We start from the raw sequence: 13,412 nt of genomic DNA on the forward strand, positions 1-13,412 counted from the left end.
TTTTCTTTTTTTTTTTTTTTGTAGCAGCTTACGCTACGTAGAAACTGTGTGACGCACTGCCAACTTCATAAACGTCCAAATAAAAGATGTTTTAACATTTCTTAGCTAGAGTATACAAATGTCATCACCGTTATAACAAACACCACAGGACGCCGTCATATACGCACGCACGATTGCACTACACCTAGTTGTTGATCACGTCCCAATCCATGTTTCTCTCGCTTACGCTCATCGACTACCCATTTAGAACCGAATAATCGTTATGTCGTAAGCTCGCGTCGAATGGCCAGTGTAGTTATCATGCCTTTGCCGCCATATGAACGTCTTCGACGTGGTTGTCGTCATGCTCCTGTCGTCACACACACGCTCGCTGACGACCCACACGCACAACTACTCGAATTACATAAGCACGTTGGTTCACTTGGTGACGGTTTGCGGAACGCCAAAGAAGGCTGGATAGCCAGGTACCTGCAATGTGCTTCGCATAACATCGATTTCCACAGTGCGTGGGATCTTTAAAAAAAATTTAGGTGAAGCTTTCTGAACCTATTCATACATATTGTAATTACCTATCTAACCAGTGTCGGCTGCGCAGATGCATACTGACGTCAACACACCGCGCTCACACAACTCGTCAAAATTGTGCCACTATTGTAGCGTATTGTAGCGAAGAATACTAGGTCACGCGGTTTATTGAGCACTCAGAAACGAGACCGTTTCAGTCGAGCGTCAGACACCGAGAGCGCGAGCCCCTCTTGGCGACTGGCGCGTCCATAGGGCGCGCCAGTCTTCTTCGCTACAATATATATATATATATATATATATATATATATATATATATATATTATGTATATAGAAATCCGACGCCCTGATTACGGACACATGCTTAAAAATGCAAAATAAAACACCCTTACAAATTTCCCGCCGCTTGGCGCCTTAGGCGCGTCGCATAGCGTTAGGCGCTTCGCATAACAATTAAAAACGCTGGCAGATCCGACGCCCTGTGGGCCTCGATGTTATGCGAAACAGTGTGCGGACAGCCTGCCAAGTTAACGAAACGACCATGAGAGCACCAAGACGTAGGCGGCTGTTCCATGACCTACATGACACGCATGTCATGATATTCATAACATGACCTATTATTTATGGTCATACACTCTTGTCATACTATGCCATTTGTTGTACATACCAAGTTAACGAAATGACCATGAGAGCACCAAGACGTAGGCGGCTGTTCCATGAACTACATGATACGCGTGTCATGATATTCATGTCATGACCCATCATTTATGTTCCTCATACAACCTTGTCATACTATGCCATTTGTGGTACATAGTTAACGAAACGACCGTGAGAGCACCAAGACTTAGGCGGCTGTTTCATGACCTACGTGACACGCATGTCATGATATTCATGTCAAGACCTATCATATATGTTCGTCATACAACCTTGTCATACTATGCCATTCGTGGTACATACCAAGTTAACAGCCTCACAAAAGCTCCGCGTACACTGATCCCCAAAGCGCTTGTGATCTGCGTTTTCTCCTTAGAAACCCTTGTGTGCTTCCTGTGCAGCTTAGTGCTTCGCTCTTGGGGAAGTAAATAATTGCCTACATTAATCCACTTCCACTTTCAGGGTCAGTTGGCTATTCTTTTTTTTTTTTTTCAGCCTAGGCAAGCATTGCGTGCACTAAGTGCACACAATCGACATTGGCGTTACGTTGTCTAAGCCTGCTTTCTTTTGATAGCATTTTAGCAAGGCGCCTGTAACCTATCTATAGCATTAATTCGTTTCGTAGACCGCAGCGCTTTGAAACATTGCTGTAAGAAAAGGCGGTAGTACCTCCGTTGTGACGCTGTCTAGCGTTGATGAACGGCGAGAATGGGAATACGAGCGTCGAGTCCGGCGACACTCTCTGCATGGTCTCAGCAGACGGGTATGACGGCAGACCAAACTCGCTCACGAATCGGGGAATGGGGTACACCGACGGATCCCAGCCATTTTGCCAGTATTCGTAGAAGTGCACTTTACCGGAAAGAGAGAGAGAGAAAGAGAACTTGTAATGAAAAGAAACAGCAAGGGCACGTACAGGACGCAACTTTTAGCACTCACTCACTCACTCACTCACTCACTCACTCACTCACTCACTCTCTCTCTCTCTCTCTCTCTCACTCTGCTCACTACTTCAAAGTATAAGAACCAATGTACTAAGCACATCGGCAAATCCTTGTGCGACCAAACGCGCGAGCGAAATGCAAGGACAGTGTAATACCTTTCCAACCAATTTGTCTATATTACTCTGCTCTTTCCAGTCAAACGAAAAATTGATTTTATTCCGCGCTTGCAGCGCATATGCTGCATGGTAACTTAAGCATAAAAGCTATATCGGTATCTTGATGCTGTTTATAATCAAGACATTATACCACATAAGTAGCACAATGCCTTCATTTGAGTGGAATGTTGGCTTATGGTTATGCTGCAGGGGTATCTTGTCAGGATTTAAAACACCACTGTTATAACTTTTAGCTTCTTTCTTCACAAATATTTACCCCGAAACACACTACGTTAAGTAACTCCAAGCGGGTAGATCCACATCGTGGAGAAAGTGGAGAAGGGCCACATGAACCTAATCGTCCGTGAGGAAACGCTCGTGCCACTTAGTGTATTCAGTCTATCCGCACCCTGTGAAAACGTCAAGTGGAACAGCGGTTGCTTATCGTTAATTTCGACCTCACGCTGTCAGTTGCAATCTTTGTGGTTAGAGCAGAGAAGCTAGCATCAGCCAATATTTCTTTGCAGAAAGCCTCAAAACGGAGGCTTTAGTTATCAGGCGCATTTTATTAGGCGACGCAGGTTACGCTTGGCAAAAAAAAATGGTAGGGATGATATTGATAGATCTGGGGTCGTTAAATGTAATGATTGAGGCTTTAGAGGGTTACTCTAATGTATTTACGACTATTCTTTGTTTTCTCTTCGTTAATTGAAGGTCATTAAGCCCTAGAACGAGTAACAAGCCTCAGAGCGCCTAAAATAACTTAATATAAGAACTTCGCTACAGCCGGTATCGGATTCGTCTCTAAAGTGGATAATGTGTTATGGCGTCATGACGTATGACGTGACTTATGAGGTAACGTGGAAGCAGCTAGGACATTGCGACGTTTTGAGACTCGATCCGGCTCGCTCGCTCGCCTAATGTGCTGCTACTCGTTGTATCTATGTAGCAGCATAGCGCACGACCGTGCGAGTCGCAGCGCCAAAGCGTCGCAAAAAACTGCTCCCACGTGACTACGTACTGCGTCGTGACGTCAGAACACAGTACAAACGAAGCAGAAACTGGATACGGAAAAGCGATAGCAAATTAAAATATTTAGGATGCCCTGAAGCTTGACAGTATTTCTTCTGGGGTTTAGAGGTGCCGGACTTTCATTTATTTATTTATTTATTTATTTATTTATTTATTTATTTATTTATTTATTTATTTTATTTATTTTATTTATTTTATTTATTTTATTTATTTTTATTTGAAAATACTGCCAGCAGCTTTTTGGCAGTGAAAGTAGGAGTAGTACATAGAAAATAAGAAGGGGTACTGTACAAGCAAAGAAAATGTCGAAATGAAATTCGAACACAGCAACCTCACACACAGTGCAACACAGATCATACAGACCATAAGCAAAAAAGACTCAAAATGAAGGAGAGATGGGCAGTACGCTAGGATTCAATACACGTAGTAAAACTTGATTGGCTCAAACAGGCTAGGTGACTATATGTCGCCGCCCCATTCGGAAAGGGGCGCCAGTAGAAATCATCACTGCCATGATCGTCGTCGTCGTTATCTGAAAGATCAGTGCGAAAGCTAGGAGAGGAAAGGACGAACCCAAAACAATAAACTATGTAATATAAATAAAAGCGAGTGCACTGCTGTTCTAAGCGAAAACTGTGTCTGAGAACATGGTGTTGTAGGAAAAGCAGTTTGCGAATCAAGACTATTTAAGTGCACACTCGAATAAAAAGCTCGCACCTTTGAAGCTTACCTTCTCCCCATAATATAATCGCGTCGACCTTGCATGCATTTCCTTTCTTCCTTTATTTTCTTTAACAAGGTATAACACTCCATGGACGGTGTTTCACAGCTTGGAGTGAACGCTCGAACTCGGTTATAAGGAACAGACTTATGTGCCAAAACATATTTTGATATATCAAACAGCTCGATGCACTTAAACTCGCCTATAACAAACTAAAGCGATCTTTTCTGACGCGTTAATTTACATGCGGGCCCGTTATCATCAGCGAAGAAATAAAGGAAGGAACCCATATATTGAAAACAAAACTACGCGCATTATGCAGTAATTTCTGACGCGTCAGCGAATAATAAACCGAAACTGATGTTCCTAAGCATGATAATAAAGGCAATAAAATTAACTCCCGTTCCCGGCGTGCAATCGGCTTTATGGCGCTGGCAGTGGACGCGCCGAGTTCCTTATATCCGAGGCCAAGTTCGGCATGAAGGGGTTATTTTAACTGAGCATCGGTCAGCAAGTTTACGTGTTCGATATAGAGAATAATTCGCTTTGTCCGGGTTTGTTATATCTGAGTTCACAGTGTAACAAAAAAACTGTTGGTAGTGCCGGATCAGAGGCCCCTTTTAGGGCGGGGTAGCATAATAACAAACTTTTGGTCGAGATAAAATTGCAAACACGCGGAAATACACTCACATGCGGACACACACACACATGAACGAGGAAGTGCGTGTGTACGGTGCTTGCAGGCGCAACATGCAACACGCGATAATAAGGAGGGCCACGACAGAAGAAGGGCGAAGAACAAATACCGTAATATCCCCCGCTCACCATCGCCACGTGTTTCGCTGTTCGGCGAGCCTTGCGCCCAAATGTCTTTTACGTTCGGGTGCAACTGTCCCGGGTCTGAAATGTTCAGCAAGAAAGGGGTGCCGTCCCTGCCGTTGCTTGGAGACGAAGAGAGGAACGGACGGGACCTTTCCTCTCGGTCGATAACTGCCTTAACGGTGTACACGAACAGTTTCCGATAGTCGTCCAATAAGGAGATCATAGCTCCCCTGTTAAAGGACAAGGAAAGAAGCAAAAGTAAAAAAAAAATAAGAAAGCACTCGTTGGAAATTCAGCGGTACCTAAATGCAGGAGTCATCATCTTGGCGAGTCCCAGAACGGCAACACGTCTGGTTTGCTAAACATTCGCAGACTTCATTCCGATTCCGCAGCATCGGAACGCCTTAAGTCATTTCAAAAGCAGAGAACGTATCTGCTCTCAAGTTATCCCCTTTCAATGCTGATAACATTGTCAGACCACTTTTCTTTGAGCATATCTAACCTCTGTAAGCGTTTTCGCGAGCCGTTCCCGAAAATAATGGTGTCTAAAAATGAGGTTCGATCCCGAAGGCTGTGTGGTTTAATGTCCTTTAAAATTTTTCCTGTGCTGGGCGTCACACTGGTTCTTCAAGCACAGCAGCCCGACACTCTAGCGCGCGACGCCACTAATACTTGCTATGAGGAAGAGATTAATACTCAGTGTTCACGCACACCGACGCGCCACGCATTTCAGAGGCCACGCCCGGACTTTGCGGGCGCGCCGCTTGATGGCGCAGCGTGTAGAGAGAGAAACGTGAGAGAGGAACCGTGCTGCAGTACACGCTTCGTGCCATGGTGCGTTTCATGCAATGGCTATTCGCATACTTGGATAGTCATCGTAGATGAGTTCCGCCTGAATTTTAGCATTGTACGCTCGAATGAACAGCACTCACAAATGTATCAGCGAAAATAAATGCTGCCATCGTGAGCGCTGCAGTCGCGTGGTGCCACACGTGAATATTTTGATGTTTTCGGCCACAACGTCGATCATAGCCCTTTGATAAATTCTCTTGCGTGTTCGACGGCGGGGGCTCTATTCTCGGCACACATGGCGGCTGCACGGCCTCCATTATACTTCATGTTGGCGATCTGATTAACCGTCGAAAGGTCACATCCTTTGTTTTAGTTTGTGCCTGGAAGCAGAAGCTTTGCAAAACGCGTCTCTTCGCTTTCATCAAGATGACGGAACATGAAGGAAGCGGTAGGCTTTCTTGAAAGAAACTTTCTTTTTCTGGACCTTGACAGCTACTTTGTGATTTTAGCAGAAACCCTCCAATGTATTTGCAATTTTACGAATGCGTGGTAATGTTCCGAAATAGTCACCATGCCAGCTCGTTCATTGGCTGAAGAGATATCACACGAGTAACGTCACAGGAAGGGCTGTTTTGTAAACGCCAATTTGACGTTGCCTGACGTTGCGCTGAGCCGCCATTGCGGAGATTTTCCATAATGTATGTGGTGCGACGCACAACACGGTAATGAGCGGCCATATGCGATTACGGCAGAGAGGCAGGCGTTCAACCACATTTTCGCCATCGTTTGTAGTCATTAATTTTTTTTTCATGATTCATGTTCATAGCATTTGTATAGCTCTGGGGCGCTGTTGGCATTTGTACTCGAGGCCATCATTTTTTGGAATAATACCGGTTGTACATTATGAACCTTTTGCAATGTTTCGCACTGTTCCCTTGCTGCGTTCGTATTATAATTCAAAATTAATGCACTCTCCACATCATCAGAGGCTACAACAACGGCAGCTTTCTAATTTATGAAAAAAAAATGCACGCATAGCGGCACCTTGGAATTTCTGGACATTGTAAACTTCCTCCATATTGCCAAATTTTGTAATGGCGGCATTTTGAGCCATTCAAAGGGAACGTAGCAGCTCTCTAAGTCAATCAGAGCTGACAAGATGGCAAATTGGACAATACGGCCGTATTTGTAAATGTCCAGAATAGCACCCCTGCTTAGTCGACACGCGACGGAGTCAAGTGGTTTCGGTATCACTCACCATACCTCACTGACGAAATCATTTTCACTCTCGTTGCTGCCAGCCCATACGATCAGAGACGGATGGTGCTGAAGACGACGAACCTACGTAGATGGACAACTTTGTTTATTGCCGATTATACGTCGCCCGATATTACTAATAAATGCTACAAAGAAACATAAAGTCGATAAACACGCGTTGCACGTCTTTGCAACAGCAAAAAAAAAAAAAAAAGCGCGTCCTGACGTTTATTGTCCGTGTTGTTCTGCAGGCTCTCGCAAGAGCACAAAAACAACTTTTTATTCATTCCTAGTCAGGCGGCAGGCGCAAACCAAGAAAAGCCCGGTGCCTTCAAGCTATATTTCTGTTTCCCAAAACACAACTGGCAAGTTGCAAATCCAAGCTGAATAAACTGCCATTTTTACCGCAAACGCAGGCCTGCTACACGCAGGAAAAGCGGCTGAAAATTAAATCCTGGCAGCGAAGTCTTTAAACCCCTAAAGCACGCTTCCTGCGGTATCACATGTTGTGGGAGATAATCACTGCGGCTAGACAACTTCTCGTTAGCAAAAAAAAAAAAAAAATGCACTGACGATTACGATACTCCCTAATTCGAAATCTGAGCGCAGCTCTATACGTGTTTTCAGTTTGCGACATATTGAGGCGTCGCACTGATCACCACACCGACTGGCATTGCCGCGACGAGCGGCGCTATATATACCGGCCATACAGTTGCCGCTTCCCGGCAACATCAGCTTATGCAACCGTATTCTTTACCGAGAAAAGCATGCGGCGAAAGCTATGCGCGAAAGCGAGCCTTCTGGTGCTTCTATTTTTTTCCCCCGCTCGGCTGGCGCCGCCGCTGCCGCGGATGCATTACGGATGGATGGATGTTATGAGTGTCCCCTTCGGAACGGGGCGGTGGGTTGCGCCACCAAGCTCTTGCTATTGTACTGCCTAATGCCCTACCTAGGTTTAAAAAGGAAAAGAAAAAGAAACCACGATGAATTCCCATAACCAAATTTTTTTATCCCCTATTGTGAACTTTGTTTTTGTACGTCTCCGTTTCTTGCTGTTTCCCTACTTTTCTTCCATCAATCTTCCGATCGCCTCTTACTAATCTTTATTGCGGACATGTTCACTTTCCCCCTGCTCTCGCTGAACCCAAGGGCTTCGAGGAGACCAGTGGTGCCTAAATCAACCACTGGGCAGATATCTTCCCTTTCTAATAAAACATGCTCCATAGTTTCCCTAGCTTTGCCGCAGTGAGCACATGCTTCTTCTTCCTTCTTGTATCTCGCTTTATAGGTGTGTGTTTTAAGGCATCCTGATCTCGCTTCGAAAATTAATGAGCTCCCCTTTGAGTTATCATAAATTGTTTCTTTCCTGATTTCGTTTCTTCCTCTTAAGCAGTTCCTCATGGCAGGTTTATTTTCCATTGCCGCCACCCAGGAGATTATTTCAGCCTCTCTGACTTTCCACTTGACGTTCTTTGTTGCGGTGTTGCCCACCCTACAGGCCGCATATTTGCTGGTAAGCTTCCTAGTTCTTTTCCTCCACCGTGAATCAATGTTTTTTTCTGTAAAAATGCCTCAACAGTCTCCCAGCCCATTTACTTCCTTCCATATTCCTGTCGTTCTTCATAATACATTTTACTGTGAGCTTCCCGGATGCGCGGACGTGAGGGCCACCTGTTGGTGCTTCAAGGTGGCTTCCCCCCCCCGCTTTCCTCCTCGCACTCTCTTCGCTATCGCCGTATTTACCCCGATATCCCCCGCTGCACTCCAAGGTCACTCTTTCATCCTTCGTTGTGCTCGTTGGCTCGGTTACGCCGAGGCCGAGGGACGCCGAGGCACCGCGACGCCCAAACCAATGGGCGCCTTAGAGGTGTGCTCTAATACTACAGCGCCATCTGGTGGTCTCGTGCGGCACTCTGCTTTTCTCCTCACCCTTTCGCCATACTCTTCTCCTCCGCTTACCTCCTCGCGCTTTCTTCGCGGTCTTTTATCCCCCGCTGCACTCCCCCCTTCGCTCTTTCATCGTTCGCTGTGCTTGTTCACTCGGTTACGCCGAGGGAGGACTAGGCACGTCGAAGCTCAACGCAGGTACGGGCGCCTAAGAGCTGTGCTCTAAAAAAACAAGAATATTAAGTAAAATTAGGCTTTGTAACGTCTCTTCTGCGTCTCAATATCTTTTTTTCTGCTGAAACCTGTACCCTCTGTCATATATCCTGCGCCATCAGGCACTCATATGTCAGCATGTCGTGATCATGCGGTGATAGTAAATCAGAAAGCAAATGCCAACCTCCAACTGAAGGTTGTATAACCGCCTTTAAGACAAGCAAACAAAGAGAGTTAGAAAAGAAATATCTGATTTCACCCAGATGTACTGTTTTCGTTTTAAGTCCGCTTTAGTATATATAGTATATACTTTAGTATATACGACATATCGTTCCATGTAAGGTATTGCCCTGGTAAATGAAATGCACGTAAAGAACTTGGTTAGATTAAAACAAAATTGCTTATTTATGCGAAGCATTATACAGACAGCTCTCAGCAAGATCACGCAAGGTCATTTTCGATTTTTGTTTCACCTTGAAAAATCAATTGCCTGCTTGCGTTAAATAATGCTACAATCTAGACTAGACCTACTATTGTCTCCGTTATGCGAAAATTATGAGGACATATTCAGCACTTATCTAATGAAATTTTAGAGAAGGCTCAATTTCATGGTTTTTCTGATCGAGTGCGAAGTGATAAGCAAACTTGGGACTTTGAAAATAGCCAACCTCTATTATCTACGCAGTAAGTGTCTATTTAAGGTGGGTCACGTGACCATACAATAATTCGGGAGTCCTGCGTCCTCTGGGCACGAAGGCCACATCACGCGCAACGAAGTCCGACTCTTCGCCCCCTTCACGCGCTAGAGGCGCAGCTACCGCGCAATTCGCGCCCAACTCGGCGTGGAGGCATACACTCATTGGCGCAATTATCGGACACCGAGCGCCGCTTGCCACTCTCCTGCAGCTTCTCTCGGTCTGCAAACATGCTTCGACCAAAGAAGGAGAGCGTTGCTACTACGTCATGCGCCACAAAAGACAGGGATAGGCAGCGCTACAACAATCTAACGGAATAAGAGAAGCAAGAAAGTTTAGCTCGAAAACGCACAAATAAGGAGCCACATATAATGTTTCGCCACTATAATTAGCGCACCACGACAATTTCCCTGAAGGGAATTTCGGCCGTATTTTTCTTAAACTTACGAGTGGTTACGTTTTGCAAAGATAAATGGTAAAGTGTTTCAAGCAACGAAACACATGCCGTTTTCTGCTACAATCGCACATTTTTCGTCATTTTTTATTTTTGTGCGGCGTCAATAAGCATTATATCAATCGAGAATTTGACAATTGAGTTGCCAAGCTATGCCGATTCCTCTTTAAATAATTTTAGCCTGTTTTGATGGCGTCGAAGGCCTAGCTGTCGACAATGTTACCTTTACGATTCTCGTTTCAACGAGTGCAGAAGGATCATGCCTGTGATGATGATGGTGAGGATGGTGATGATAAGGCGCAAAGGCCAAGCCAGTGAAATATTAGCTATCCTGGGAGGGAGCCACGGCTATGAAAATATTACCAATTTATTCAGTCGGATGTGATTCGAATGGCCGCTCTCTTTCCACAAGCAACACAGCCAAATGCCATACAACTGCATGCGAAAGCTTGGCGCTTTTTCTTGATGACATCGGGCTCACCCGGCGCCTCATATTCTACAAGACGTGACCGCGGCCACTGCATGTCATAGTCTTGCCAGCGGCAGCCTATCCCTTCCTTTGTTTCTTTCACATCCTGGCGTTCTCGAACACGCGTCCTTGAATCCTCTCATATTATTTACAGTGACCGCTAGTGCGCCGCTATGAGCGCCATCTAGCGTTAGAAGGTAGCACAAGCACGTGACAAAGAAGTGGGTCGCTTCAGTCAAGCTGCGCGGCGCCCCTAACCGTGAAACGAAGTCCGCTTGGCTTTATCGTGAGGCGCATTTAATTCGTGTTTCTAAGAGATCATTCAAACCTTATTTCAACAATATACAACCATTACGAGGAACCACTCTGAAGTACTGGCTTTCATGGTCTTCCGTGTTCTCAATACTAAGGCGGCACTTGACCAAAGCGCGTCTACTGAACTTGCAATTTTCGAGATTTCGTATGTTGTTTGCGATGTAGCAGGCGACTAATTTCTGAAGTCCGACAAATTTCTAAAGTCCACAATATCCGTAACAGGTTTTAAAGCAGCAAACCCTTCAAAGTCGTTCTGAAGGCGCACTTACCTGTTGCTTCACTTCAAAGGCAACACTGCGAAGAAAGGCTTTATCTGCAGGATAGAGGCTGACAGAGAACATCAGGTCCTGCCAGACCAGAATCCCAAGTTCATCCGCCAGGGAATAGAAGTAGTCTCTCTCGTAAATGCCGCCGCCCCACACACGAATCATGTTCATGTTGGCATCCTGCGCACATGCACAGACGCCCTTTTCTTTTACTACGTCATTTCCTTGCGTCTCTGAACAGCTATGCATGAATGTCACACAAAGCCAATTACCGACACAAAGCCGAATATTCAAGTTGTGACAAGAGCTTTGTCGTTGTAGTAGTCTCGGAAAATGTCATTAGATAAAAGATTGTAATTCTTTTATATCTCTTACGTAGATTAAAAAAATTTAGTTGCACTGTCAGAAGAACAGTGAGTCAAGGAATGAGAAAGACAACAATATAAGTTCGAAGACGTAAAAAGGAACACGTGGACAAACATATTGGACAATAGTTTAGCGCTCGTTTCCTACTTAAACTGCGACGGCTGACTGTGCCCAAAGCAAAAAGTGCCTCTACTAGTTTTGCGCATCAAAAACACTTGTGCACTTATGCTGTAGCTTGTACCATACGCCCGTTTTACTTAAACTAATGTGTACAGTATTCAATCGCCAGTGGTAGGTACCTCTATTGTAGAGCACAGCTCTTTGGCGCCCGTTCCTAAATTGAGCGTCGTCGTCCCTTGGCGTAACCGCGCGAACGCTCTCGTGCCACTGCTCGCGCGTACGTCGTCGTCGTATTCCACATGTAGGTGGCTCCGATGGCACACATCATGCCAGCGTTCCCGTACAGCCCCTCCCTCTGCGAAGGCGCTGACGGCACTGGCCCACTGCCAGTCGGTGTGGGGATTTTGGTCTCGAATTATTCGCCTCAATATATCGCGAAATGAACACACTTACGCAGATGCGCTCAAATTTTGCATTAGAGAATATCGTAATCGTTGGACGTACTTTGGTAACTAGGTTAAAATTTAGAAATTTTTACATTTCACACAGAGGTAGGTCAAACAAGTAAATTCCGCCTTTTCAAGCGCTCTTTTTGAAACAGCATATGTACAACAGGCTTCTTTCTTTCTTATCTGAGAAAATTCAAAAGTGGATAAATTGCATGTAAATACCGGTTATTAACTTCACAGAAGACTGCTCATAATGTAATTTTCAAATCAAGATAATTTCTTCATTTTTTCCACCTTTCTGTTGCGCTGTGTGAGGTACTTTTCCATTAAACTCCTCAAGCTTTTCAAGAACTGCTAAGTTTTTTTTATTCAACATGGACACGGGAGTGAGGATGCTGTAAGGAGTTCTGTGAGCATCTGTGCAGGATGAACGCACCTTGGCGGATTGCAGCAGCTCTCTGACGTACTCTTCCCTAACCCTTTCCAGAAAGATGTCCGCTGGAATCCAGTTGCTCCCTTTGGCGAATATTGGCACACCGTTGATAATAAAGTAGAACTCCGCGCCGCTATCGTCTTCAGCATGGAAGCATGCATTAGAAAAAGATTAGATAGATAGATAGATAGATAGATAGATAGATAGATAGATAGATAGATAGATAGATAGATAGATAGATAGATAGATAGATAGATAGATAGATAGATAGATAGATAGATAGATAGATAGATAGATAGATAGATAGATAGATAGATAGATAGATAGATAGATAAAAAAAAAATTATGGGGTTTTACGTGCCAAAACCACTTTCTGATTATGAGGCACGCCGTAGCGGGGGACTCCGGTAATTTCGACTACCTGGGGTTCTTTAACGTGCACCTAAATCTAAGTACACGGGTGTTTTCGCATTTCGCCCCCATCAAAATGCGGCCGCCGTGGCCGGGATTCGATCCCGCGACCTCGTGCTCAGCAGCCCTACACCATAGCCACTGAGCAACCACGGCGGGTGATAGATAGATAGATTAGGTGTTATGAATCAATGATCTGACTCGAAATGTTGACATCCTGTAGCGCGTTAACATTAGGGTGTATAAAATGAAAAAAGAAATAAGTCCATGTGTGAAGTAGATTTGTAAAAGTTCTGTAATACTTAAAAGTGATCGCCACGCACGCACGCACGCACGCACGCACGCGCACACACACACACACACACACACACACACACACACACACACACACACACACACACACACACACACACACACACACACACACACACACAC

General features: G+C 44.9%; 1 protein-coding gene across 1 annotated transcript in view; it reads right to left on the minus strand.

Moving 5' to 3' along the window:
* LOC140218568 (beta-mannosidase-like) overlaps positions 1–13,412 on the minus strand; it is a 47,584-nt gene that overhangs the window by 15,307 nt on the left and 18,865 nt on the right. The window contains exons 9-13 of the mRNA XM_072288358.1: positions 12,570–12,706; positions 11,202–11,378; positions 6,901–6,983; positions 4,639–5,140; positions 1,785–2,101 (exon numbers count right to left, since the gene is read on the minus strand). Coding sequence (XP_072144459.1) covers positions 1,785–2,101; positions 4,639–5,140; positions 6,901–6,983; positions 11,202–11,378; positions 12,570–12,706 — 1,216 coding nt within the window. The remainder of the gene's footprint in view (positions 1–1,784; positions 2,102–4,638; positions 5,141–6,900; positions 6,984–11,201; positions 11,379–12,569; positions 12,707–13,412) is intronic.

The sequence above is a fragment of the Dermacentor andersoni genome, chromosome 5, assembly GCF_023375885.2.
Source record: "Dermacentor andersoni chromosome 5, qqDerAnde1_hic_scaffold, whole genome shotgun sequence".
NCBI classification, from domain to species: domain Eukaryota; kingdom Metazoa; phylum Arthropoda; class Arachnida; order Ixodida; family Ixodidae; genus Dermacentor; species Dermacentor andersoni.